The sequence below is a fragment of the Zalophus californianus genome, chromosome 15 (assembly GCF_009762305.2).
Source record: "Zalophus californianus isolate mZalCal1 chromosome 15, mZalCal1.pri.v2, whole genome shotgun sequence".
In the NCBI taxonomy this organism is placed as follows: domain Eukaryota; kingdom Metazoa; phylum Chordata; class Mammalia; order Carnivora; family Otariidae; genus Zalophus; species Zalophus californianus.
This window is the reverse complement of record NC_045609.1, coordinates 84214611-84242188: the sequence shown is the minus strand read 5'-3', so window position 1 is coordinate 84242188 and position 27578 is coordinate 84214611. Positions and strand designations below refer to the sequence as shown.

The window sequence follows — 27578 nt, the reverse complement described above, 5'->3', positions numbered from 1 at the left end:
AGGCAGAGAACAGGAAGTATAGAACAATGTGCATATTATGATCTTTTTACTGTGTTTTTGAAGGGGACTAATAACATGTATAACTGGGAAAAGACACAAGAAATTGCTCATAATAATTGGTTGTCTTTGAGAAGATATGGGAAGTTTTTAAAATTTTCAAACCTGCCAGCAATGAGTAACATATTGTGTGCAGTTGTGTTTGTCCTTAAAGAAAAGGAGGCAAGAGAGGTTTCCTGGCAGTAACACCATGTTCCATTTCCGCCTTTTTCACTCTGTCCCTGGTGAGAACCCTCTGTCTTCTGCAGGTGCACCGGGCGCCCGCCAGCCCGCACTCCCGGCCCCGCGGGGCCCGCGCCCTCCCCTCTGGCCCCGCCCCCGCCCCACCCTCGCCCCTGCCCATTGGGCTGCCGTCGCGCCGCCGCGTCCAATCGCAGCGCTTAGCGCCAAATTCGAATCGTTGTTTTCATTTGAATCGGGAGGGCGCGGCGGCGGCTTTACGCGCGGAGCAACTAACGCTGGGCACCTCCCGGACGCAGCTGGGCTGGACTGGTCGCCGGCGAGGGCGACGGCGGGGGGAGTGAGGACTGCGGCGGCGGTGGCCGCGGGCTGTCCCCGTCCCTGGAGCGAGGGGCGGGCGGTGGACGCAAGTGGGCGAGTCTCTGGCTTTTCCCGGTGAGGACTTGGGTTGCATCTGGCAGGGCGGTGGACCCACTGGTGGCGGTGCGGGCAACTGGTCCTGGGTGAGCCACTGTCGGGGGACCTCGGGGGGCGGGGGCGGCCGGTGGACCTGGGGGCCCAGGCCTTAGGGACCCACCCCTCTGCTCTGCCGGAACCAGCGCCTGCAGCGTGGCCGGGGCTCTGGCGAGGCGGTCTCGGTGGGAACTCCCGGGAGCCCAGACCTTGATGGACTGCGTCCTGGCCGCGGGTCTTTGGGGGCACTGGGTATTGGGGGCGCTCTGGGGTGCAGGCCGGGACCTGGCTGGGGCTCAAGTAAGGTGTGGGTCAGGGTGGCAGGAGCATGGCGAATTGTACATGTGAGCCCATTTGGTCACTTACAAGTGACTTCCAATCTCTTTGCTTTTAGAATAACACCCGCCCCCAACCTCGTGTGTTTTGTTACTGTTTTATTCAGTGGCATGTTCCTGCAGTAAGTTTGCTTCAGCAAACCTTCTGATGACTGACCTTCCTATAAGGATTATACTCAACATCTTGCTTAGAAAATGGGTCCTACAGGACGCCTTGTTACCATCAAAAGAAGTGGGGTGGACGGCCCCCACTTTCCACTGAGCCTCAGCACCTGCTTGTTTGGAAGGTGAGCCCTGCACAGGGGTGGACAATTTAGTTTAAAAGACATTAATATCCTAATCATAGATTAACAGACTGGAAACACCCTAGGAGTGGTTCCTGCCCCCAGATTTGCAGGGGACTTTCCTACCTATTGTCAATGTAACATAGTTGTTTATTAGGAAATAGATTTTGGAAAACAATGTTTATACAGTTTAGTATTTTTTTAATCAAACACATTTTAAAAATGACTTGATAAAATCTTTAAATTGAGAAAAATGTAGATTATTCTCAAAACCTGATTCACTTCAGGCATTCTTTAGATGACCAGTATGTTCATCTGAAATCCCTCCAAACTTGGCTTGCCTTGGCTGTGGGGAGACACTACTGAGCAAATGAGGGGAGGAGGCTCTGTATTTGGCTTGTTGGTTTTTTGGAAAAATGAAAAGAGAAGTCCTGCCAGTGTTTTGAGAACTTCCTTCTTTTTGCCGGCTTGTGTTGGTGGTAAATGACTATGGTCCCAGTATCACAGGCACACTCTGCTCCGGGTGTGTAACATGGGATTTCTTATAAAGTGGTAAGTCACCCTCTCCGTGGAGCCCTGTGAGGTGGGACCCCCGAGCGCCTTCTACCCACGTACCCCCACCCCGTCCTACCCACCTCATCCTTACCATGTTCTACCTCACCTCAGACTTTCCGAGCTCTTGCTCATCTTGGCGCTTTTGGCCAGCTTAAACTTTTATGACTGGAATGTTCTATCTTCCTATGTGAGTGCTTCCTTTCCAACTTTCAGATATCCGTTTAAGTGTTACCTAAAGAGAACCCTTAGGTGAACACTCCTCTGGACTTTCCTAACACCATGCAGGGTGATGAGTCCTTGGCTGTGTCTCGCACTACTAAACTGTGTAAGGACAGGGACTGTCCGGTTCACAGTGATGTACGCAGCGCCTGGTAGGGGTCTGGCGAGAGAGAGCTGATCAATAGCTGGCACTCTGTGTCTAGCAGATGCATGGGTTGAATGTGGAGTCATAAAAAGCAGTGGTTCTCAGCCATGGTTCTTTTGCCCTGCAGGAGACATCTGGCAAGGTCTGGAGACATTTTTCTATGTCACAGTGTGGGAGGCTCAAACCAGCGGCATCAAATGAAAGAGGTCAGGGATGCTGCTAAGGAGCCTACAATGTACAGAACAGCTCCTACTGTAAAGAATGTCAACGGTGCTGAGGTTAAGAACCGCTGATCCGTAGGGATTCTAGTTAGCAGTTTGCAGCCACACAAATTCTCAGATCTAATGAGATAGTCTCTTTCTCCCTCTCTCTCTCTCTCTCTCTCTCTCTGGAATAGTCTGTTATCTAAAAATCAAATTCTCTTCTTTAGTTTAAAGTAGCTGTTCACTTCCCATACCTTCTTTTCTCTTCAAAGGAAAAAGAATAAACATTTTGGTGTTAAATGTCAGTAATTCTCGTTATGCTACAGCAGTGATTAAATATCTTTTTATGTGGGATTTTATCATTTAGAACCCATTCAGAAGTGTTTGGTCATGTGACATATGGAGGAAGAGATATTCTTTTTTTTTTTTTTTAATGGTTTTATTTGAGAAAAGTACTTACAAAAGGGCAGCTGCAGAATACAGAGAGCTCTGCAACAATTACTTGTTTTTTCTTAAAGTGAGAGAATGGGTGGGCTCCCAGGGGTCAGAGGGAGCCCTGGACAAATGAGCAGCATCTCCAAGTTATCTTAGGAACTAGAGCAACAAAACTCAAAGCTAAAATTTCCAGTCGCAAAATTCTTCTAACAACTACACCTTAGCTTGTCTCGTGGATTACCACCCTCATCCCCCTTTAGAGAAAAAGCATGACTTACTCCTGCCAACCAATGACCCCACTACCAGAAACACCTTAGAACCCAAGTTCCGCATCACGTCTGGCTGCCTGCAAAGGTCACGGATGGAATGAGCCAAACACCCACAAAAACAAACACAGAAACCCGACAACGGAACCTCAAACGAGGAGCAAGTTTTGTCCAAGAGTGCCTGGGCTGGAAAGGCTAGGAGACCGTGAAACAGAAAATCCAACTGTGTATCTGGTTAGGGTTAATGTAGGGGTTAGTGTTAATATAGGGGACAAGCAGATATTTTAAACCTCTGTGGCTGAGCCCATTTCTCTCTTTATATGGACAGACAGCCAGCACTGCTCTATATCCACAGCTACTGAGGTACTGCTTTGTCCTTTACAACCTATTTGCCACACCAGGCCGAAACCACTAAACCCATTTCTCCACGAAGGCCAAGGACACCGTACAACTATGCAGGGACAAGAAACTGAGCACACACTGACACTCACAATCCAAGTCCATCAGCCCTGGGGAGTCCACTTCCAGCTCTGCAATTATTTTATACCACTGTATCTTTTATAGGCGTTCTAGAAAGAGAGAGTCCCAGCTCCAGAATAGTGTATTGAGAACAGAAAGGAGAGTACGTAACTGTTCAAACTTACAGTAAAGGGAACCTCAGAGACCCAAGGAAACTTACTAAGGACCATTTGGATTAGTCTGCACGTGGGTTTGGAAATTCTCCCTAATGGTGCTTCCTGCTGATGTTCTTTGTGTGGAAAGTGAAGTTGAATCTAATAATGCTTATTTGTTGCTCGCATTTGTATTTTTAATAATAGACTTGTGAATCCGTCCATTAATACAGTGCAGTTTTAAAACAATGAAAGCTCATGAGTAAATAGCATTGACTATGTGCCAGGCAAATGGCAGAAATGTATAATTCATTCATTGTTTGAACAACCCCGTGATATAGGTGCTGATGTGATTGTCTTTTTATATGTGAAGAGACAGGTGTTAGTATAAAATACAGCACATGTAGTGCTGATGAAACCTTGAAACATACATAACATTGCAAACAAACACACATAAACCTTTCTTTCTAGAAAAAAAGGCACAGAGTATCAGAAATTGTTACAGTTCTCCAAACTGATAGGAAGTACTCCCTTATTTGGGTCTTAAAAGCAGAGGTATTTCAGTAAAGACAATCCAGTTTTGTATTCTAATATTTTCCTTATAATTGTTTTCAAGTACCCAAAGTCTTAAAGATTTAAAATAGTCGCTTATACAATACTTGTCAAAATTGTTTGCCAAATGCACGGGTCATCACATCGCCCAACTGATGATCACTTTCTGTTGTTTCATTTATGGATCAGACATTTGGTCAAATGCTGTTTTATTTTGAAGCATTCATGGAATTTCTAGAAAAAACTGTGGCAGCCTAAAACTCTTAATTTCTTTCATCGAAGGGGTATCGAATGTGACATTCGGATCCAGCTCCCTGTTGTGTCAAAACAGCATTGCAAAATTGAGATCAGTGGGCAGGAGGTAAGTGGGTGTTTGAAATCTGTTGTGTTTTGTTTTGCTTTATTTTTTAACTTTTCATTTCACTTTTTACCCATTCATCAATTACCTATTTTCCCCTTTCTTCTACTTTGTAGGCAGTATTGTTTAATTTCAGCTCCACCAATCCGACACAAGTGAACGGATCCGTTATCACGGAGCCTGTACGGCTAACGCATGGAGATGTGATCACTGTTGTCGATCGTTCCTTCAGGTGGGTGAAAAGTAAGAGCTAGTCATTCTCCACACTCATGCACCAGAACTAGCCTGGCAGACGTCTGTGACTTTTCTGTGCTGCAGATGATGTCAGAGCACTTGAGGCGGGCACTCTCACCCCTGGTTCTCAGTCCGAGGTCACGAGGGTGTAGCAGGGATGACACGTGGGGCTTGTGTGACTACATTCAAGGATCCGAGTGCGTGGAGCTGGGCCACAGAAGGGTGACCAGAGCCTCACGGGGTCTTATTTTTGTTGTGAGTGTGGTGAAGCCGCATGCATTTTTCAGTTTCTGTTTCATTTTAAAGTAAAAGACGCTCCTGGGGAAAAGACACAAGACAAGATGTCCAGCTCAGCTTATCTTGACGTGAGCACCTGGGTGATCATCATTTGTTATGGACTGAATTGTGTCCCTTCTAAAATTCATATAGGGAAGTTTTAAGCCCCGGAAAGCCAGAATATGACTGTATTTGGAGACAGGGTCTTTAAAAAGGTGATTGAGTTAAAACGGGGCCATTAGGGTGGGTCCTGATCAATCTGACTGGTGTCCTTGTAAGAAGAGGCGATAAAGACACAGAAGAAAGGGAGCAGGAGCTCAGAGGGATGGCCACATGAAGGCAGCAGGGGCGGCCCTGGCCAGCCCAGGACGGAGGCCTCAGGAGAAAACTGTCCCGCCAACACCTTGATCTCGGACTTCCGGCCTCCACAGCTGTGAGAAAATGCATTTCTGTGTTGAAGCCACCTGTGCGTGGCATTTTGGATGGCCGCCCTAGCAAACTAATACACCACCCAAGCTGTTAACAGAATATTTCCAGAACCTTCTGAATAGTTCTTCTAATCACTGCTTCTTTCCCTCACCAAGTAAACCACCCGAGTGGCTTTTCTGATGACATAAAATCTTCGGAGTTTTGCTACCTAAGCATGCATCTCTAACCGCTCTGGTTTTGTCTGTCTTTATTAACAAACTCCATCAATTTGAAACAACGAAGTATGTGCTTGTAGCTGAGTCCTGCTCCCAGGCTTGTGAGAGCCAGAGCGTGGATGTCCCATTTTGTTCTTTCTCACTGCTAAATATTTCATTGAAATGATATCCCAGTTATATACCCAATTATACACAATTTACTCATTCTGGACGGATGTTTGGGAAATTTCCAGGTTTTGAAGTGAGTCGAGGGCTTGCTTTATGACCAGATGTGGTTGATTTTTTTTTTTACTAATCTCTCCTGTGTGTTCCAAAAGAATGTGCGTTCTACGGCTCCCGGCGTTGGGGTGGAGGGGGGTGGGGAGCTTTCTGTCCACGACCACCCGTTAGATTCAAATCCCTGGCTCTAGAATCCCAGTAACGTAGCCCTTGATTCTTACTCAGGTGCGTGGGTTGAAATCACATTGAGGATTCTTTTTTTCTTTCTGTTTTGTTAGCTCTTCTGTTTCTGCTGTCTCTCTGTTGAGGCTATACTATGTGTTGAAATTTAGAATTCTGCCCTGGCAGGTGAAGCTCTGTCGCTTATCTTTCTGAGATATGCTGTACCTTTCGTAATGCTTTTTTTTTTTTAATCAGTGATTGCATATTATCATATTTTCTGGCACATTGCTTTCAACTTTTCATAATCCTTAAGGCTCAGATTGTCTCTTGGAACCAGCTGTTAGGTGCCCTTTTCTTTACAATCGGTTTATCTTCTGGGTAGAGCAATCCTTTTATCATTATAAAATATGCTTGGTCTTCGTGTGCAATTTTTATCTTGAAATCTCTTTTGTCTGATGTTAGCGTACGCCCTCTCCAGCTCTCTCCTCGTTGCTGTGGCTTGTGTCCTCTCCCATCCTGCCACGTTCATCCTGTAGGCGCCTTTGATTGTGCCTCGTGTCTCTTTTAGGCAGCTCACAGTAGGGTCACGTTGGTCATCCGTGTTGTCCAATAAAACGCCGACCTCATTACTGCCTCCATTCGCATTAAACACATATTTCCGATGTGTTCGATTGGTCATCTTTTTCACTGGGCTTGTGAATTTGCCTTCCTTTTTAAAGGGTATGCTTATTGAATAGACTTCTAGGTAGGAAGCATTTGATGTGGAGTGGAGACCAGAACTTCTTCCCCCAAATGAGATGCTATTCAGATTGAGATTAAGTGAGATAATTAAATACCTCCAACACAAGAATGGGGAAGGGGTTCTTAGGAAGAAGAACTTGACCGTGAACTCTGCGATCAGGAGAAATAAGTCCAGACACCCGGCTGTTTCGGATCAGGCCACCTCACGGAGGCCAAGTTCAGGATGCCCATAGCAGGTGGTTCTGTGAATTATGCCCAGGGTCTGGTAGAAGGACGGTGTTATGTTGTTAAATCTGTCTACATCTTCAAGAATGTGCCAGTCTTTGTTCGGCTACAGATGGGGAAGGCAGGAAACAGAAGCTCACAGTGATCCTAAGTTACAGGTGGCTCTGTGGTGACCTTGCAGTAGGTAACATCACCAAGTGACTCAGGCCTCGGCTTCCCGGGTGAACTTCCAAAGCCCTCAGATGATCTCCACGGACATAAACCGGTGGGAATCTGATCGGCTCTCATATGCAGGTTTTCACAGAGGTACTCAGATATTGTTGAAATCACATAGCTTATCAGTGTTCAGAAACTAATCTGGGTCCCCACCTCTGACAACAGTGTTGCCAAAGAAATTTGAGGCAACCTATCCAAGTTTTTAGTGTAAAGTCTTTTCTAATTCTACCTTTATTTCCATGAATAAGGTGAATCTCTAGAATAAAACTTGACATTTGTTCCTTGCTCCTTGGACATTAATGAGATAAGCAGGCTTTCCCATCAGTTACAAAGCCGGAATCTGAATGTGTGTCTGTCCTTCTGTGCACTTCAGGTATGAAAATGAAAGTCATCAGAATAGAAGCGAGTCAGCGGAATTCACGGGACAAAAACGCAAACAGGTGATGGGGGGGTGGATTATCCAACTGTGGCCTCTGATTCTTCTGCATGATACTATGAAATCATTTATATGCACGTCGATGAATGACGTCTCACAAGGGAGGGTGACTTGACAGTAAGAGAGAGGGTCAGGTAACCTGAGATCTTAAACAAGTTGAATTTAGACATACTGAAATCACTTACAACTATGCTTTTTTTTTTTTTCTTTTCACAATGAGAGGACTAAGTCAGTCTTACACTCTGGCCCGAAGCCTCCTGGAGTATCTCACGATCTGATCTAATTCTAAACCTTTGGTTAGGACAGCTCATCACATAGATTTGAAGTCTGGGAACTAGATCAGTGGCTTGTGTTGTCTCCCAGTTACTGTGTTCTTCCATCTTTATGCGTCTGAAAGGATCACATCAGAGCTGTGAGTCCCAGAGATGCTTCCTAACTTTGATGGAGAGATAACCCATGCCCCTGGGAGAGCATTACTGCACCGTGTCTTGTGAGAGAATCTTACTACTTGTGTCCATCCAAACAGTATGGCTTTATTGGAATGCGATTCTGGGCCCATCCTTAGAGATGCAGTAGGATGTGTCCTGAGAATTTCTCTCCTTTAGGAAGCTACCCAAGCTGGTCTCCTGTGACCAGGTTGTAATTCACTGGTTTAAAAAGTCATATTGTACCTATACCCGAAATTAGCGGGAAGCCCTTCAACTGAAGATCTCTGCTCCTGCTATGTGCTGCTTCCTCCTTAGAGGAATGACCTTAATGGTGACCCTGCCCCTCACTGGGCTTTGGGGAAAGCTAGATTTTGAGGTTCTCTACCTACTTTGTTGGTAGGTATTAGGGGACCAAGCAAAAGGCTGGACTTCGGGCTACAAGTGGTTAGAAGACCTATAAACTGTTTGTTGTCTGGATTGTGATAAGGTCAGTATTGAAACTGAATACTGAGAACGTGTTATAGCACTTTGACAGTGTTTTTTATGCCTGTGGAATATAATGGTACAAAAAATGGGCTTATATGCTTGCTTATGTTTTGTACATATTTTTTTTTTTTTTAAGATTTTATTTATTTGACAGAGAGAGACACAGCAAGAGAGGGAACACAAGCAGGGGGAGTGGGGGAGGGAGAAGCAGGCCTCCCGTGGAGCAGGGAGCCCGATGCGGGGCTCGATCCCAGGAGCCCGGGATCATGACCTGAGCCGAAGGCAGACGCTTAATGACTGAGCCACCCGGGCACCCCTGTACACAGTTTTAAATTTTAATTCATTTTTATTGTTTAGTCATAAGATCCTTGGCCAACTTCCAGTTTTGGAAATTAGAAACTGATCCCTCACTTGGTGAGTTAGAGAAGCAACGTGTCAGATACCGAGAAATCTGAAACTGATTGAAGAGAGAAGTTAAATTATTTGCCTTTGGATATATTTTGTGATTTTTTTTTTTCCCCATAATAATTCAGATGAGATACTTTTCCTCCTTTGAAGCAACATTGAGCTTTTATACCTTACATCACTGTTAGTCTGTGGTTGTTCCTCACCCCCTAAAAAAATCTTCCTAAAGACTTTTTCCTTCCTAAAGATTTCCACAGATTGTGAAGGCAGCAGTTGGGGGCCAGGTAGGAGCACTGGATCTGACTGCTGCGCTTGGAGGGCACAATGCCTGTGATGTGCTGGTTTCACTTTCGCCTGAACATCCGGGCTCGTGTGCACCTGCTGACCCAAGCACCCAGGCTGAGTGGGGCCCCAGCTCATCCACAGGTCCTGCAGCCTCTTTCTGATAAAACTAAGTATTAAGTCAATAATTCTGTGCCCAGTAATTCACAGATGCTGAGCATAGGTGATGTTTAATTTTAGCTTTGGTTCTTTCATATGGTGATGAGAAAGAAGTTTGAGGAAGTTAGAAAAACTCAACTGAGGTTCCATTTAAACAGTTTTGAGCTTCAAGTTTGCTTCTTATTCTGTCATTATACTTTTTAAAATCAGCTAAGAAATACTTGTACTATGGGCACTTGCCCCTGAGTGTCTTTGGCTCATTTCTCAAAGTCTCTAAAATTCCTATTAGAACAGTTTGGTAAGGAAGAGCATCCACAGCAAGAATATCTTCAGAAATATGACTGTTGGTCATATTTGAACAAGCACCTAAATAGCTGTCTTTATTTTGCCGATTTACAGGAATCTCTGCATCGGGTCTCAAGATCTGGCTTCACTTCCGACCCTGGTTAGTAATTTTTTGGTTTTATTCTGGGATCCTGCAAGATCAGCTCTCTTTGTAGCTAGGGCAAGGAAGAGACAACGAGAACTCGAGCGTTCTCCGTCTGAGCTCACAAAGGCTAGGAGGTTGTGTTACTTAACATGAGAGATAGGCAGAGCCCCGAGTTAACCATTTCCTCAAGAGAGGTGTGGGGCACCATGCTTACTGGAGCGTCCAAGTATAAATGAACTGAACACGGATGTCAGTTGAATCGAGTAGACTAATAGCAGGTGATCCCTCATATTGGTTATAGGAGGCTGCTGTGATTTATTTGCTTGCATCATAATTCAAGTATCAGAATACTTTTCTTACACATTTTGGCATTAAATAATTTGTAGGCTAAGTGAAAAACTAGATTACAAGACAATTTGAAATGGTTGTAAAATTTGAATACTGCACGGTGTTAATCACTGAAAAAATCTTGAACTTTCTGTTTCTTATTTCATAACTCATTGCCAAGATGGGAAAGTTCAAGAATCCAATGCCCGTTCAAAACTCTGTGAAGAAAATGTCTCAGGAAGTCCTCTGGGACACGTGAGGAATGGCAAAGCAGCCGGCACAGTCTCGGGTGGCCCCGAAGATCACGCTGCTAGAAAAACAATTAATGCTGTTTGTTCCTCAGAACTTCCTAGAGAGAACTACAGAAATGCAGTGGATCCTACAGCCGGGGATTTTAAGGAAGGTTCCAGCGTACCCTTAGTGAGTTGTCACGGAGAACTGAAGTCTTTCCCCTCTACATGGCATCCTGAGAACAGTGAAAACCATGAGTCTCCCTTTAGGAAGCTTTACGAGTCCATGAAAGAAGAGTTTGATGTGAAATCAGAAAAAGGAAATGTTCTGCAGAGCGGTAAAAAATCAGGGTCACCGAGTCATCGTGCATCAGAGAACGAATGTTCTGGTGGGTTACAAGACGGGACGCAAGTCCTGGTCTCAGTGAAATCCAGGCCCAGGTCGGGTCGATTCGCCCCAGTGAAGGCCGACCCTGCTTTGGGAGAACAAGGAGCTAGCCACACTGAGGGCAGGAGAAAGGATGAGGAGGCTCTTCAGACTCCCAAGGAGACCATGGGTCCCAGCGTCCCTCCTAAGGAGATGACAGGAACCAGGACCATGGTCCAACATTCCCCACACAATGCCCCACGGAAACGTCGGAGCGAAGACATGGGTGTTCCCAGCGGAAGTGAGTCCGTGAATCTGGATCAAAGGGAAGGCTTCGGGACAGATAACAAAACATTTCCTCCCCGGAAGTTCTTAACCAGGAATCAGACACCCACTAGAGTCGAAAATGATGATAATTTTGGAGCTGCACCAGAAAAATGCTTCTCCAAAAAGCGGGGGAGTGTTCCTACCAGTGTGGACATTCTTACCACAGAACTGGAAACTCAGAATCACGCTGTTTTAGCTCCATTGTCCGTTCAAGTTGAAAGGAAGATTCAAAGCATTTCCGTGCACCAGCCTGAGAAAGTGGGCACCACAACCGGGCACTCGAGCTCTGGGTTCCCTGGTCGTAGTTCAGTTGATAGCAACAACTTTGGTGACTCCATTAGTAAGTTTACTTAACTGTGCATTTATTTTCCCCCGCAGGGCTCACGCATATCTAGACAGACTTCCAGATATGAAGTCATGAGACCTTCCTTCCCTCAACAGTGATGGCCCTGGTGTAGACGGTCTGTGAGGCACGGTGGTGTGCTTATGACACAGCCATGTGCACCGTCTGCTCTGATAGACCCATCCTCCGGAGACTTGTAACCAGGGGCTCCAGAGGAAGTGCAGGTGGTCAGGGAGGTTCCCCTGGGAGCCGGGGATTTTGAGGGGCTCCAAAACCATGGTGGAGTCTCCTGTTACCCCTATGAGAAAATAGGAGGGAAGATACGCCCAATAAGCATAATGGCTTTTCACACAAGTTTTAATTCTGACCCATAAGCCCCTGTAGCCCATGAGTCTGCTCCCGTAAATGAAGTCCAGGGAAATCAATCCCTTGGAAATGTTTAAATATTAGAGGGCGTCTCTCGGGGATTTTTACTCTTCTCAGGGTCTCCGACTAGCAGTTTTTTTGTTTTGTTTTCTTTATACAACACTGGACTAACCCAGGGGTTTATGCATCAGGTGCTGTTGTAGGTGTTTTTCAGACATTCACACTTTTACTAACCCTTTGAGCAGGCAGCAGGAGTCCCCAGGGGACAAGCATTCCCGTGATTTCCCTCTTGCAAATAGGGAAGCTGATGGCCTCACGTGACACAGCGAGGGGCAGAGCGGTGACCTCTGGAGGAGGCGTGGCACCTCCCGGGCATCCGCCCGCAGTTCTTGGGGCTCTGCAGATGTTCTAAAGCAGCAGGCTCACTGTCCGGGCTCTGATCTGCAGAGGGGCCCTTGGCCAAGGTGCGCGGCTCTCTGAAATGAGACCCGCACGCATCCATCACAATGGCCCTATGAGTCTCCGAAAGGGGCACCACTTAGACGAGGGATTTCTGTGGCGTGCTGGTTCACAAGGATGTGAGGTGGGGTTGGGACTCATGAATTGCCGATTCGAACTACCTGGAGAAGTTGTCAAGTTCGTGACTTCTCACTAGGTAGGTCTGGATGAGGCCCGAGTTCATAGGTGGCTTTTGAAAAGGCCCTCCCGGGTCACTGCGGAGACTTCCATCTCCGTCATTGCCCTGCTCCCATGTGGAAGCCACCGGTCCAGACCAATCCCTTTATCAAGCTCTGTCCACACAGGATTTTTCACCCTTTTGTAGAAAATCTTTGTCCTATCCAGTTGGGACTTGACATTGTTTTGTTGGTTTGTCCCTGGATCTTTCCTGAGCCCTTGAAGCAGCTCCAGCGCCCTCAGCATGACAAAGGGACGAAGTGCCATGATGTTAGCTTTCAGTGGACTGTACCAGTGGTTTGTCTTTAACAGTCTTCACGAGTGTAACGAGTCTATATAAGCGTACGTCTTTCATTCTCTCTCCACATTTGTATTCCTTATTTTAGATAAGATTGAGGGAACACCCCTAAAAAGGAGGCGGGTCTCCTTTGGTGGCTGTCTGAAGCCGGAGTTATTTGATGAGAACTTACCTCCTAATACACCTCTTAAGAGAGGAGAAACACCGAGAAGTTCTCTCACCAGCCACACTCCACCTGTCCTGAAGAAAATCATCAAGGTATGTTGGGCAGCCCGTATCATCGTACTCTTTCGAACTCCCCACACCAGCACAATTACTATGAAGACTTTCTCTTTCTAATAAAATAGTAAAAATTAAAAAATCTAAAGGAGAGCTCCTTCACTGGGCTTCGAAGCATGATTCTAAGGGGCTGAGGACAGGCGAGTCCTCAGGGCTGCCTCCTACAGGGCCGCCCTGCCAGCCAGACTCACAGGAGATCCCTGCGGGGTTCAGTAAAGACTAGCAATTAAAGGGACACCTGGGTGGTTCTGTCGGTTAAGCGTCTGACTCCTGATTTCGGCTCAGGTTACCATCTCAGGGTCGTGAGATCGAGCCCCGAGTCCGGCTCCGTGCTCAACTGGGGCATCTGCTGGAGATTCTCCCTCTGCCTCTGGCCCTCCACCCACTTGTGTGCTCTCTGGCTCTGTCATTCTCAAAATAAATAAACAAAATCTTTAAAAAAGACACAGAAGCAATTACAAAGAATCTGGAGACATCATGACACATAACCATAAGGCATTTTTTTTTTCTTTTAAGAATTATAAGGTGAAAAGGAAAATCTTGAGTGGCAACACACCCATGATTTTGACCATCAGCTATTTAGAACTTTTAATCACCTACGCTAGGCTCTGTTGTCCTCCTGATTTGCGGTCTCTAGAAAGGTAGGGCCTCACGGCTCATCCTCGTCAGAGGGCCTGGGCAGTCTTTAATTTCTTTTCAAACCTAAAGGAGTGTAAGGTATGCCTGGCTCCTTTTCCATTTTATATGGGCTCCCAGAAATGAGCAGCCCCCCTTCTGTGTAGACCGAAGCTGGATTAGACACCTACAGATGGTGTTTTTCTCCAATTCAGATCAGAGCACACTCACTTGTCACTCCTTGGGAGGTTCCTTCTGCCTTTCTACCCAAAATACCCCAATTAACACTTGTTCACTGTTTTTTTTCCCATCCTTTTTATTTCTTAAATGAGGGGGACCGACTCCTATTTCTACCTGATACTTGACAGTGGTTGAAATGTTTGGTGCTTCAAGATTTAAACAGCTAAACTCCTTAATGGGGGGACACTTGGGTGGCTCAGTTGGTTAAGCATCTGCCTTCATTCGGTTCAGGTCATGATCCCAAGGTCCTGGGATTGAGCCCCCTTGTCAGGCTTCCTGCTCAGCAGGGAGCCTGCTTCTCCCTCTCCCTCTGCTGCTCCCCCTGCTTGTGTGCTCTCTCTCTGGCAAGTAAATAAATAAAATCTCTGAAAAAACAATTCTTAATTGGGTAGGGTTTTCACATTCACTACAGAGATGTTATATTTGTGGTAAGGTTTCTTATGAATATTTAAATCTCATCAGGAATACCCTCAACCATCAAGAAAAGAAGATTCTTCGGAAATCTGTTTGGAAGTGACTGCACAAGACCAGTGTAAAGGATCTCCAGCTCAGAATCCGACGCAAACTTCTCCAGTTGCAAATGACGCCCGCCGTAGGTCATGCAAGGTGTCCTCGGTCTCCAGTGGCAGCAAATCTCATCATACAGACATTCCCAAGAGGGGAGGGAGGAAGAGCGGTACCTTGCCTTCAAAGAGAACTTCCATCGATCGAAGCCAACATGAGATCTTGCAGAGGATTTTTTCCAAAAGAAGGAGTGGTGCTTCTGAAGCCAATTTAATCGGTGAGTGTTGTGTTGGCAGATAATGTCGTCAGGTTCATTTTCTCACGAATACGAGTTTGGAAACATTTCAACACTTTCTCCTTCTGACAGTGGCAAAATCGTGGGCAGATGTCGTAAAACTCGGAGCCAAACAAACACAAGCTAGAGTGGTTAAACATGGCCCCCAAAGGCAGCTGAGCAAAAGGCAGAGGAGAATGAATACTCCAAAGGTAGGAGTTGCCCTTTGAGCCCAGTCTCTTCTGTATGATTCCGTGGACTGTGCATTTATGCTTTGACATTTTGTTCATCTTGTTATATTTTTTTCCAGAAGGCTGTTAGCGATGTTCACAATCAATTTAGCACAGGCCATGCCAATTCTCCTTGTACCATAATAATAGGGAAAGCTCACATTGAGAAAGTAAACGTGCCCGCTCGGCCCTACAGAATGCTCAACAGCTTTGTATTCAACAAAAAAATGGACTTTAATGAAGATCTTTCAGGTAAAAACCTAGCTTGGGTCTTATAAACGATAGCCCTCTGATCCTTCTTCGTGGGAGGATGTGGATGGGGGTCCTATAGTTGTATCTACTGTGAATGAGTTTTGGGAGGATAAACATTTTAGTCGACTTCCTGGGGCGGTGACGGTTCAAGGAAGAGAAGGCTGGATTGGAGACCAAGAACAGGTCCCCGATAATAAGGGGGATCATGAGTCCTGCACGAAGCAGGTAGGAATGGGAAATGTACAACTTTACCTTGGATTGCAGTACCGGTATGGAGAACTGGAAGCTTCTTTATGCTGAAGGGAGCAGGCTTGCCCTTAAAGTTGCCCTTTCCCTGCATCGCTACTCATTGATGGCTGCAAAGTTAGAGCCATTGGTTTGAGCAATATTTCGCTGCTTCATGCTTTTCTTCGCTTGCGTGAAACTTAACTGTGTCTTAAAACAAAGGCCTGTAAGGTTTCCCTCAAGCATCAGTAGCTGAGCCAGTGTTTCCATTCTCGGCAAAAGTGGGATGTGACTTCCTTGTGGTTGCTCTAGGTTAGAATCAAGGCAAGAGCCCAGGGTTGGGATTTCATGCCACGCAGTTTGACCACTGGTTTCTGCCTCGAGCATTTCTGGAGGGAGCTGAGACTTGATTCCATCTCCCATTAGATGGATTCTTGTTCTTATTTCCTGGCATATTTTAAGATGCAATAGTTGTATTGCTCTGTAGAACCCAAATAAGGTGCCCTGTGATTACAGTCATAGTTGGACCAATACATTCAGCTTTTTAAAAAAACAAACCACAAAAATGCAGAACCTTTGTAGCCAGTTTTGATAGCATGCTCAATGAGAAAACAGTTTCGAGTATATGCCACCTGATAGGCAGACATATGCACATACGTGTATCCTTGTAAATTAGGTATGAGTGTAACTAACAGCGATGTTATGAAGCATTAAAAACCAATTCTCAAAAATATTTTTAAGCTAAAATTAATAGAAATTTATATACTCAGTACCCAGGACCAGGACAGTGGAAGTCAAACGACTTCCACCCCTTGGTGTGAGTAACTTTCATGAAAACATCAATCTGTGCAGAAAACTGGATCCTGGGTATTTTAAGGAAGGCCTGAACACGGGCAGAGGGATGAGATTTTTAAGTGAACGGGCTGATTTGAGGGCCCTCAAAACAGGCCTTGCAAACAGATGCCAGACAGAGCATTTTGATCCATTGATGGCAGAATGAGAAAAGAGGAAATGTGAGTGAGTGTTTCAGAAAGATAAATCTTCCATCTAAAGAACTGTATGCTTCTTTTCTTCTATTGTGTCAATATTACTTTTTGGTGTTAAAATGAAAGCATAGTGATATTATCACTTGACAATACTATTAATGGGCAGCCCCGTGGATGTCATTTTTCAAAAATTGGGCATGTTTTATTTGTACATAAAACCCAGGTCTACATAAGTTAGGATTTTTCAAGGAAGCATGAGGTCACTGGGTTTCCAGATGTCTGGAGGGGAGGCACGGGGGCGCCAGTCTCTCTCCCGGCCAGAGTTCAGGATCAGGGCAATGGTCCAAGACTGAGATGTCAACTGCCTTCCTTAGATTTTCTCACCAAGAGGAAAAGCAAAGAAGATACAATTCTAGCTTCTCATTGCTCTTCAACAAAATGAGTTCATTATTAATACATGACCCTGTCTCCCAAGAATTCTAGGGAGGGATTCCTTGTTCTCTCTCTGCCACTTCCTCTGCTGTATCTGAGGACTGGCATGCCTGTTGGCACATAGGAGCAATATGCTAATTGCTTTTCCAATATTCTCACATCACAGGGTTAACTGAAATGTTCAAGACTCCGGCGAAAGTGAAGCCACAGATAATGAGCCCATGTCCCAACGCTTTTTCAAATTCAGAGGATTTCCTTGGAAAAAAGTTTCAAGTACCTAATTCAGGAGAAAAACCTCTGCTGTGCACTTCAGAAACTTTTGGTTGGTTTACTGTTTTGTTTTTTTCCTGCACTCTGATGTTTTATTCAGTAGTTATTGTAATTGGTATTATTATTTTTTAAACAGATGCTGTATTATTTCTCTACAATAGATACTCCCGAAAAAATACCATTTGCAGCTTCTCTGTTCTGTCATGTTTAGAGGAAATTCCTTTTAGCAGTTGAACTAACATTGGTATTTAGCAAGTGGCATAAAAAGGAATAATTGTAATAATAACATTTTTAATAATTGTAATTAATAATTGTATTAATAATTTTAATACAGTAGCTTAATAATTGCAAACTACCTGTGTACACATCTGCCTTTTTCATTTAAAGAGGTTGACCAGCAGAGAAGTGGCATGATCTCTCATCGTAGTTAGGTAAATTTCTCAAACTCAAAATAACTGTAAATAACCAAAGAGAAAGATAATGTGTGCACGGTGCAATTGTCGCTGCTGACGTTCTGGATGGCCTGGGCCGCGGCATGAGCCCCAGATGGGAGAAATGAGTCTGTCTTGCTCTCTCACTGAGTACTGGTTACCCACTGCCTGTCCTAGAGGGAACAGTTTTCACTCACAGTGTCCCCTCTGCTGAACAGCACGTGTTTCCTGTGCAGTATGGACCCCACGCATACTGAGCATAAGCCATGTTACGGTGTGGATGGTTCAACAGCAGAAATAGCTGTTTGCTTCTTGTGCTTGAAGAAAATGTCCGTGTTCGGGTGCCTGAGACACAGTGCGGCGGCCTTCAGGAGACCGTTCTTAAGGAATTTTTTTTTCGTTTATCTGATCCCTGTAGATCAGAACCACCACCTCAGTATGACCCCACCGTCTGTCACCAGATAACATTATTCCTAAGTGTGCGTGGTTCATACTTAAGAAAGATGTATGGCCACGTAAGTAGCCAGCTTCATAAGCTTAGCTGGCTGGTTAGGGGGCTGAATTATTGACTCTTCCGCAGTATTTCATAAAGGTAAAATACCAAATTGGCACAACACAGGGAAGAGAATCTATCTCTCATGTGTGTTTTTGTTTCCTGTAGGAGAGAATGTATTCCCCATGACTCAGAATGCTCCACGAGAGCCATCCGATCAAAGGATGCCTGCCAGCCCTGCCCTCAGACGACCGGCTATTAGAGTAAACACAAACATCGAAAAAACTCGAGGATCGGAAGCAGAGCCTCTGAAGGCGGCATTAAGTGCAAACAGGTTCCGAAGGTCCTCAGAGCTCAGAAATACACAGATGCCAGGTCCAGGGCACAGGGACAAAGAAGCAAACACAGACCCTGCTGAGAACACTTCAGGGCGACATCTGAGGAAAACTCCACAGCGAGGACAGAAACCTGAGGGAGCGACGGAGGAACAGGAGAGCTGTTTTGAAGCATGTGAGAAAGCTATCAAATCAGAAGACAGTTCTGAAAACACGGTAGCTGTGAGGAGATCGAGAAGATATTCAGAGCAAAAATGGGAACCAATAGCAGACCTGACCACCCTCAAGAGACAGCAGGACACAGAACCCAAGGAAGACCTAGGAGGCATCCAAGGTCTCCCCCAGGCCCCCACTCAAGCCCAGGAAACAATGGATGTGGGAAACAAAACTGCAGAAAAGTGCCAGAAATCTTTAAAGCCAGAACTAGTTGGCATGCCAACCAGGATGAACATACAACTCAAGACCTCTCCCCAGAAAGTGGACCTAGATGAAGAGCCCTCAACTCTCAGGAAGTCCATCCGAAAGTCGGGGGGAAGCATCCCTTCACACGGAGAACCAGGAGATGGTGACGAAGACATCACATTGTTGAACAGAACTCCAAAGCAGACACTGGACTCTGCAGAAAATGTAACTGGAAGCAAGAGGCGGTCAAGAACGCCCAAGAGAAATGCCCAGTCCTTAGAAGACCTGGCTGGCCTCAGAGAGCCCTTCCAAACACCAAACCACACAGATAAACCAAGGACTGATGGCAAAACCACCAAAGTACCCTGCAAATCTCCATTAGTGGAACCAGTCAACACACCAACAAGTAGAAAGAGGCAGCTTGAGACCCCTCTCCAGAAAGTGGACATAGAGGAAGAGCCCTCAGCTCTCAGGAAGCCCACACAAACACCAAGGAAAACCATGCTCTCATACAGAGAACCAGGCGATGGTGATGAAGACATCAAATTGTTCAAGGAAACTCCAAAGCAGACACTGGACTCTGCAGAAAATGTAACTGGAAGCAAGAGGCGGTCAAGAACACCGAAGAAAAATGTCCCGTCCTTAGAAGACCTGGCTGGCCTCAGAGAGCTCTTCCAAACACCAAACCACACAGATAAACCGATGGCTGAGGACAAAACCACCAAAGTCCCCTGCAAATCTCCACTAGCGGAACCAGTCTACACACCAACAAGTAAAAGGAGGCAGCTCAAGACCCCTCTCCAGAAAGTGGACCTAGAGAAGGATCTCAGGAAGCCCACCCAAACTCCAGGGGAAAGCACATACTCACACAGAGAACCAGGAGGTGGTGATGAAGATACCAGATTGTTCAAAGAAACCCCAAAGCAGAAACTGAACCCTGCAGAAAATGTAACTGGAAGCAAGAGGCAGTCAAGAACGCCCAAGAGAAATGCCCAGTCCTTAGAAGACCTGGCTGGCCTCAGAGAGCTCTTCCAAACACCAAATCACACAGATAAACCAAGGACTGACAGCAAAACCACCAAAGTCCCCTGCAAATCTCCACTAGCAGAACCAGTCAACACACCAACCAGTTGGAGGCGTCAACTCAAGACCTCTCCCCAGAAAGTGGACATAGAAGAAGAGCCATCAGTTCTCAGGAAGTCCACCCGAACCCCAGGGGAAAGCACGCAATCACACGGAGAACCAGGAAATGGTGATGAAGACATCAAATTGTTCAAGGAAGCTCCAAAGCAGACACTGGACTCTGCAGAAAATGTAACTGGAAGCAAGAGGCGGTCAAGAACGCCCAAGAGAAATGTCCAGTCCTTAGAAGACCTGACTGGCCTCAGAGAGCTCTTCCAATCCCCAGAGCACACCCAGGACCCAGTGACTGATGACAAAACCACCAAAGTCCCCTGGAAATCACCACTAGCAGATCCAGTCAACACACCAACAAGGAAAAGGAGGCAGCTCAAGATCCCTCGCCAGAAAGTGGACCTAGAGGAAGAGCCCTCCTCTCTCAGGAAGCCCACCCAAATGGAGGGGGAAAGCGTGCCTTTATACAGAGAACCAGGAGGCAGTGATGAAGACATCAGATTGTTTGACAGAACTCCAAAGTGGACACTGGACTCTGCAGAAAATAGAACTGGAAGCAAGAGGCGGTCAAGAACACCTAAGAAAAATGTCCCGTCCTTAGAAGACCTGGCTGGCCTCAGAGAGCTCTTCCAAACACCAAACCACACAGATAAACCGATGGCTGAGGACAAAACCACCAAAGTCCCCTGCAAATCTCCACTAGCGGAACCAGTCTACACACCAACAAGTAAAAGGAGGCAGCTCAAGACCCCTCTCCAGAAAGTGGACCTAGAGAAGGATCTCAGGAAGCCCACCCAAACTCCAGGGGAAAGCACATACTCACACAGAGAACCAGGAGGTGGTGATGAAGATACCAGATTGTTCAAAGAAACCCCAAAGCAGAAACTGAACCCTGCAGAAAATGTAACTGGAAGCAAGAGGCAGTCAAGAACGCCCAAGAGAAATGCCCAGTCCTTAGAAGACCTGGCTGGCCTCAGAGAGCTCTTCCAAACACCAAATCACACAGATAAACCAAGGACTGACAGCAAAACCACCAAAGTCCCCTGCAAATCTCCACTAGCAGAACCAGTCAACACACCAACCAGTTGGAGGCATCAACTCAAGACCTCTCCCCAGAAAGTGGACATAGAGGAAGAGCCATCAGTTCTCAGGAAGTCCACCCGAACCCCAGGGGAAAGCACGCATTCACACGGAGAACCAGGAAATGGTGATGAAGACATCAAATTGTTCAAGGAAGCTCCAAAGCAGACACTGGACTCTGCAGAAAATGTAACTGGAAGCAAGAGGCGGTCAAGAACGCCCAAGAGAAATGCCCAGTCCTTAGAAGACCTGACTGGCCTCAGAGAGCTCTTCCAAACACCAAACCACACAGATAAACCAAGGACTGACAGCAAAACCACTAAAGTACCCCGCAAATCTCCACTAGCAGAACCGGTCAACACACCAACCAGTTGGAGGCGTCAACTCAAGACCTCTCCCCAGAAAGTGGACATAGAGGAAGAGCCATCAACTCTCAGGAGGTCCACCCGAACCCCAGGGGAAAGCACGCAATCACACGGAGAGCAAGGAAATGGTGATGAAGACATCAAATTGTTCAAGGAAGCTCCAAAGCAGACACTGGACTCTGCAGAAAATATAACTGGAAGCAAGAGGCAGTCAAGAACGCCCAAGAGAATTGCCCAGTCCTTAGAAGACCTGGCTGGCCTCAGAGAGCTCTTCCAATCCCCAGAGCACACCCAGGACCCAGTGACTGATGACAAAACCACCAAAGTCCCCTGGAAATCACCACTAGCAGATCCAGTCAACACACCAACAAGTAAAAGGAGGCAGCTCAAAACCCCTCTCCAGAAAGTGGACCTAGAGAAGGATCTCAGGAAGCCCACCCAAACTCCAGGGGAAAGCACACACTCACACAGAGAACCAGCAGGCGGTGATGAAGACACCAGATTGTTCCACAGAACTCCAAAGCAGACACTGGACTCTGCAGAAAATGTAACTGGAAGCAAGAGGCGGTCAAGAACACCCAAGAGAAATGCCCAGTCCTTAGAAGACCTGGCTGGCCTCAGAGAGCTCTTCCAAACACCAAACCACACAGATAAACCAAGGACAGACGGCATAACCACCAAAGTCCCCTGCCAATCTCCACTAGCGGAACCGGTCAACACACCAACAAGTAGAAAGAGGCAGCTCGAGACCCCTCTCCAGAAAGTGGACATAGAGGAAGAGCCCTTAGCTCTAGGGAAGCCCACCGGAACACCAAAGAAAACCGTGCTCTCGTACACAGAACCAGGTGGTGGTGATGAAGACATCAAATTGTCTAAGGAAACTCCAGAGAAGAAGCTAGACTGTGTAGAAAATCTAACCGGAAGCAAGAAGTGGAAAAGAAGAGGGAAAGAAAAGGCCCAGTTCCTAGAAGACATGGTCGGTTTTAAAGAGCTCTTCCAAACCCCAGAGCACACCAAGGAACCAGCAGCTATTGTCAAAACCGCAATAATGCCTGGCAGATCTCCACTAGCAGAAACAGTCACCACACCAACCCACATGAAGAGACGTCTGAAGATACCTCTGGGGAAGGTAGATGTAGCGAAGGAGCTCTCACCTCTCACAGAGCCCATCCAAATGCCAGGGGAAGCCACACACACACACAGAGAACCAGGAGGTGCTGATGCAGCCATCAGATTGTTCAAGGAAACCCCAAAGCAGAAACTGGATTCTGCAGAAAATGTAACTGGAAGCAAGAGGCGGTCGAGAGCACCCAAGAAAATGGTCCGTTCCCTAGAAGATCTGGTTGGTCTCAAAGAGCTGTTCCAAACCCCAGAGCATACCCCAGACCCAGTGACTGATGACAAAACCACAACAGTCCCCTGCAAATCTCCAGCAGCAGATCCAGTCAACAAGCCAACAAGTAGAAGGAGGCGACTCAAGACCTCTCCCCAGCAAGCGGACGTAAAGGAAGAGGCCTCCGCTCTCAGGAAGTCCACCCGAACACGGGGAGGAAACGCACACTCCCACAGAGAATCAGGAGGTGCTGATGAAAATATCAAACTGTTGAATAAAACTGCAAAGCAGACACTGGACTCTGCGGAAAATGTAACTGGAAGCAAGAAGCAGTCAAGAATACCCAAGAAAAATGTCCAGTCCTTAGAAGACCTGGCTGGCCTCAGAGAGCTCTTCCAAACCCCAGAGCACACCCAGGACCCTATGGCTGATGACAAAACCACAACAGTCCCCTGCAAATCTCCACTAGCAGATGCAGTCAACAAGCCAACAAGTAGAAGGAGGCGACTCAAGACCTCTCCCCAGCAAGCGGACGTAAAGGAAGAGCCCTCTGCTCTCGGGAAGTCCACCCGAACGTGTGGGGGAAACGCACACTCACACAGAGAACCAGGAGGTGCTGATGACGATGTCAAATTGTTGAAAAAAACTGCAAAGCAGACACTGAGCCCTGCGGAGAATGTAATGCTCAGGAAAAGCCGGCTAAGAGCACCTAAGGAAACGGCCCAGCCCCTGGAAGACCTGGCCAGTTTCAAAGAGTCGTCCCCAGTGCGGGACCACAGCAAGGAACCGGGAAAGGCCGAGGGTAGCCCTAAGGATGCTCCGGAGCAAACTCCAGGCAGGAGGAAACCCGCGACCGTTTTGCAAAGAGGCCTCAGGGCCCGTAGAGTAAGAGCCGTGGCAGACCTGCAGGCCCACAGAGAGCCCATCGAATCTGGGAGTGAAGGCGGCGTTTCCCTGCCCTCCAAGAGGAAAGGAGGAACGGAAGAAGGTTCGGCAGGAGCCAAGAGGCTGCGATCCGTGACCCCTGCGCAGGGCGCTGCCGAGGGGAAGCCAGCACCGAAGAGGAGGAGGAGGGCTCCCACAGAGGGGTGTGACCCGCCCGAGCCCCCGACAGCGAAGAAGAGGCTGCGGGTCGTGGCAGAAAGGATGGAACTCCTGCGAGACCGGCCAAGGAGCAGCAGGGAGATTAAAACGAGGGCAAGAGAAGCAGGAAGGACGACCCCTGCACATCAGGTGATGCTGGGTGGATATGCCATCTTGGATGGGGTTCTCCACTGGGGGCTAACGTTTGTTCGTAGCTTGAAGGTATATATGAGTATCTTTTCCCAAAGGGGTCTGCGTTCCACACTGAATAACTGCAGACCAGGATAAAGAATCCTTTGGGGATTTACAGAGAGAATAGACAAGTTGGGGAAAATAGTAAAAATTAACTAAGAATTTTGACAAGAGTTTCTCAGGAACTGGTTGAGTTATGCTCATCTGCAGAGGTGGGAAAGGTGCTGAGAAAAGGGGGGAGCTCAGTCCTGTGTTGTTGTTCCCGACCCCACAAGCAGGAGCACTGGGGGGGAGTGGTATCTGTGTCAGTCTTTACGCGTTTAGACAATCCTCGTGGGTATTTGCGTCCTGAGAACAACCTACCTGTCAGGCTTGTGAGGTAGGGGGAGTTACTCCTGCACGGAGAGAAGTTTGTAAATCCAGTGCCAGAAATTGCGGTTCTCCCGTCCTGCTCCAGCAAGGATTGGGAAAGGATTAGGAAATCATTCACTGCTTGAAAAGGGGGCATTTTTCTAGAGTGTTTTTTAAATGCTTGTTGTAATCCCATTTGACATATATGACACTCAGATATGGTGATGGAAATTGAGACCGAATTCCTTATTCACGGTTTACCAGTAGAGAGGATTTCTCCCTGGAACAAAGTGATTCCTGGCAGCTTCGAAAACGACTGTTAACTTTTCAAGCGAATTCTTTTTAAGTTCACTTTGTTTGTTTGTTTAAAGAGTCTATTTATTTAGTTTTGACCGAGGGATAGAGAGCACAAGTAGGCAGAGCGGCAGGCAGAGGGAGAAGCAGGCTCCCCGCTGAGCAGGGAGCCTGACATGGGGCTCGATTCCAGGACCCTGGGAGCATGACCCGAGCTGAAGGCAGCCACTTAACCGACTGAGCCACCCAGGTGCCCCTAAGTTCACTTTGATCCTCTCTCTCTCTCTCCATGTTGGACTGTGAGAATTGTATTACTCACGAGTGGCATGTTGTGGATGTCTTGACACTTTTAGGGAATGTCCCTGCGCTCTAGACATCCAAATAAAACTGAAGCAGAAGAGGAAAGACCCGAGCCTGTTATAACAGCAGCAGAAAAGCCGAAAACGAAGAGAAGTGACAAGAAGCCCCTGAAGATGTCCCAAGAGACAACGTTACAAAGCCCAGAAGACCAAGCCAAGAATTCGACATCTGGGGGCAAAGCCCATGAAAGCAGAATGTGTCTGAGGTCTGCCAGACTGGGTCAGATGCCCTCGCCTGACATAGCCAAGGAGAAGCAAAGGGAGAAAAGAGTGGGTGTCTCTGGGAAGAAGCAGGAGGAAGAAGTCAGGCAACCTTCAGACCCCATGTGTTTGAGATCCAGAAAAATTACAGTCCCTACTGGAGGAAATGCTTCAGAGAGCGAACCCCAACAGAGGGTAACTCGGAGCGCCAAGAGATGTGCTGAAAATATAAAAAAGGCAAGTAATTTGCTGTTTTCCTTTTGTGTGTGTGTGTGTGTGTGTGTGAGCATAGAGTATTGCAATATCATTTTGGCCCCGTGTGCAGAAGCAAACAAAACACGACCTATAACACGCTGCGGACTCCTAGTTATACCGGTGTAGGAAGCACGAGTCTACACCATGCATTTTGTCGTAGCTGAATTCAGCTGTATCTGTCTCCACTTCCGATAGAAAACTGACGTTTTGAAGACACCATCCAGGAAGAGCCAGGAGTTTATGCCGTCAGTACTTTCTGACTGCCTGCAACGTATCCCGTAAGAAAATTCTAGGTCAAGGTCCTCAGTTTCCCCATTAGTTCAGCAGAACTTACTAAAGCAGAAAGGCGGTCCTGTCTGGCTTTCCCAGGAGTTCTGAGAAGTGTCCCACGGCGAGTGGTATGCGACGCCTGCTAATGTTATGTCACCTTGAGCAGCACGTGAGCCGTCTGCCATGTGACTAAATCCGCAGCACGTGCTTAAATTCGGTCAGTGTCCTTCTGCGGAATACTTGATTTTGTGAGTTTGAAAGAACGGGCTTCCACAGCTCCCTTCCTGGGAGTGGTATGAATCTCTGAGCGCGCATTTCGAGCCGAGAGGCCGGTGGTGCTGTGGGCTACTCCTCTAACCCGCACGGGCGACCTTCCTGCTTCACCGTTGGTTCGGTGCCGGCTGCAAAAGCAGAAGAGATCTGTTTCCTGCGAGCTGGAGTGGGGGTGATGGTACTATCCGAGGTGTCATTGGGCACCCCTGCCCCCCTTTGAGCTGTGAGGGAGCAGGGACAGAGCAGGTGACTGTGGTCAGCGAGAACAGAGTGGACTCCACCCAGCCCTTTATTAGCTCATGTAGCGCCCATCCTCTCGTCCTCCGCGTGTGGGTCTTCACCTTGACCGTTTCCTGATATTTCGGTCATGGGATGAGCATCTGCACCGCAGCTGGGGACACCTTCCGTCAGTGTTCAAGGATTTCCAGGCATTTGCTTTCAAACCCAGCCTTTGATTTTTTTCAATTCTTGCCTTTTGTTTTCCTCACCTTTCCCTCCCCTCAGTGTCGTGTGAAAGATCGCTTGGTGAGGTCCCTGGTGGGGTCTGCCTCTCATGGGCCGTTGGGTCAGGGGAGGGTGTAAACCAGGAGCGGACACCCCGCTGGTTCTGAGAAGGTGGGTGGTCTCTCGTTTTATCTGATTGTCCAGAAGGATGAGCCTTCTCTTAGCTCCTTCGGGAGCAGGTGCGGCCGGTGGTCACACTCACCGAGCTTGGAGACATTGTCCGCTTCACACACACAGATTACTTAGAAGACCCAAAACGTCTTGTCCTGTTTATACATTTGAATTCACTTTTTTGAGTGGTATTTTTTAATTAGTGAAAAAAAATGTGTATTTGTGTGGAAGTTTTCTTTCTTTTTTTATTATGTATTAACTTAAAAACAACTTACAAAGCTTCCTATTTAAATTTATAGTAACAAGATTTTAAAGAACAAAAGCAACTTTCACAGAGCACATCTCAAAACTCATTTCCAACCTTAAAATTAATTTCCTAAAACTAAAGGCCTGCATCACACCTAGTAAGGATTTGGGTTTTTGCAGATTTGGTTACGAAAAATTGTTCTTTTCAGCTACTTAAGAGTTCTATTTTTCTTCCCAAACAGGATAATGACAATGGGGGCATCAAGAAATTAAGAACCAGAAGTCATCGGGACAATGAAGATATTTAGCTACGAAGTTGAAAAGGGGAAAAAGAAAAAAAAAAAGTAACAAGTTCAGTTTAATGATATATTCTAGTACAATATTTGGGTAAATATAAAAGGGAATTTTGTAAAGAATGCTATCTGGGTGTTTAAGGAAAGAAAGCGTAGAGTTTTCTGTCCCCGAGTGGTCTGTTCACAAAGGCCACGTGGAGGTCATGAAGAGGACTGCTGGTCTCATAAAGTGATAAAAACATAAAATTTGGCTTGGGGACCGGTCGGGGGCAGGGCTTGGGACTAAGTATGGCCCTTAATGGGGCCAAATGAAGCCATGACGTTTATCACCCCTGCC

The 27578-nt window shown here is 46.7% G+C and overlaps 1 protein-coding gene across 3 annotated transcripts; it reads left to right on the top strand.

Moving 5' to 3' along the window:
• Positions 1-516: 516 nt before the first annotated feature.
• On the top strand, positions 517-27364 carry MKI67 (marker of proliferation Ki-67). Of its 3 annotated transcripts, none has more exons than XM_027596752.2 (15): positions 517-672; positions 1133-1312; positions 4578-4656; positions 4770-4885; positions 7744-7810; positions 9966-10011; positions 10667-11587; positions 13018-13187; positions 14526-14844; positions 14935-15053; positions 15152-15323; positions 17133-17288; positions 18329-24042; positions 25083-25526; positions 27191-27364. In XM_027596752.2, exons 2-15 carry the CDS (start codon positions 1221-1223, stop codon positions 27254-27256), a joined length of 8481 nt encoding a protein of 2826 aa, XP_027452553.2. In that variant the 5' UTR covers positions 517-672; positions 1133-1220; the 3' UTR covers positions 27257-27364. The 3 variants fall into 3 exon arrangements, with proteins under 3 accessions (XP_027452553.2, XP_027452552.2, XP_027452554.2); XM_027596751.2 differs by having other exon boundaries at positions 10505-11587; XM_027596753.2 differs by lacking the exon at positions 10667-11587.
• The last annotated feature ends 214 nt before the right edge of the window (positions 27365-27578 follow it).

Excerpts from the sequence above, each read along its gene's own strand:
- MKI67 (XM_027596751.2), top strand. The coding sequence starts at position 1,221 with ATGGGTCCTACAGGACGCCTTGTTACCATCAAAAGAAGTGGGGTGGAC. Across the intron at positions 17,289-18,328 it reads GTGCACTTCAGAAACTTTTG|GAGAGAATGTATTCCCCATG; the intron begins GTTGGTTTACTG and ends TGTTTCCTGTAG. Across the intron at positions 25,527-27,190 it reads GTGCTGAAAATATAAAAAAG|GATAATGACAATGGGGGCAT; the intron begins GCAAGTAATTTG and ends CTTCCCAAACAG.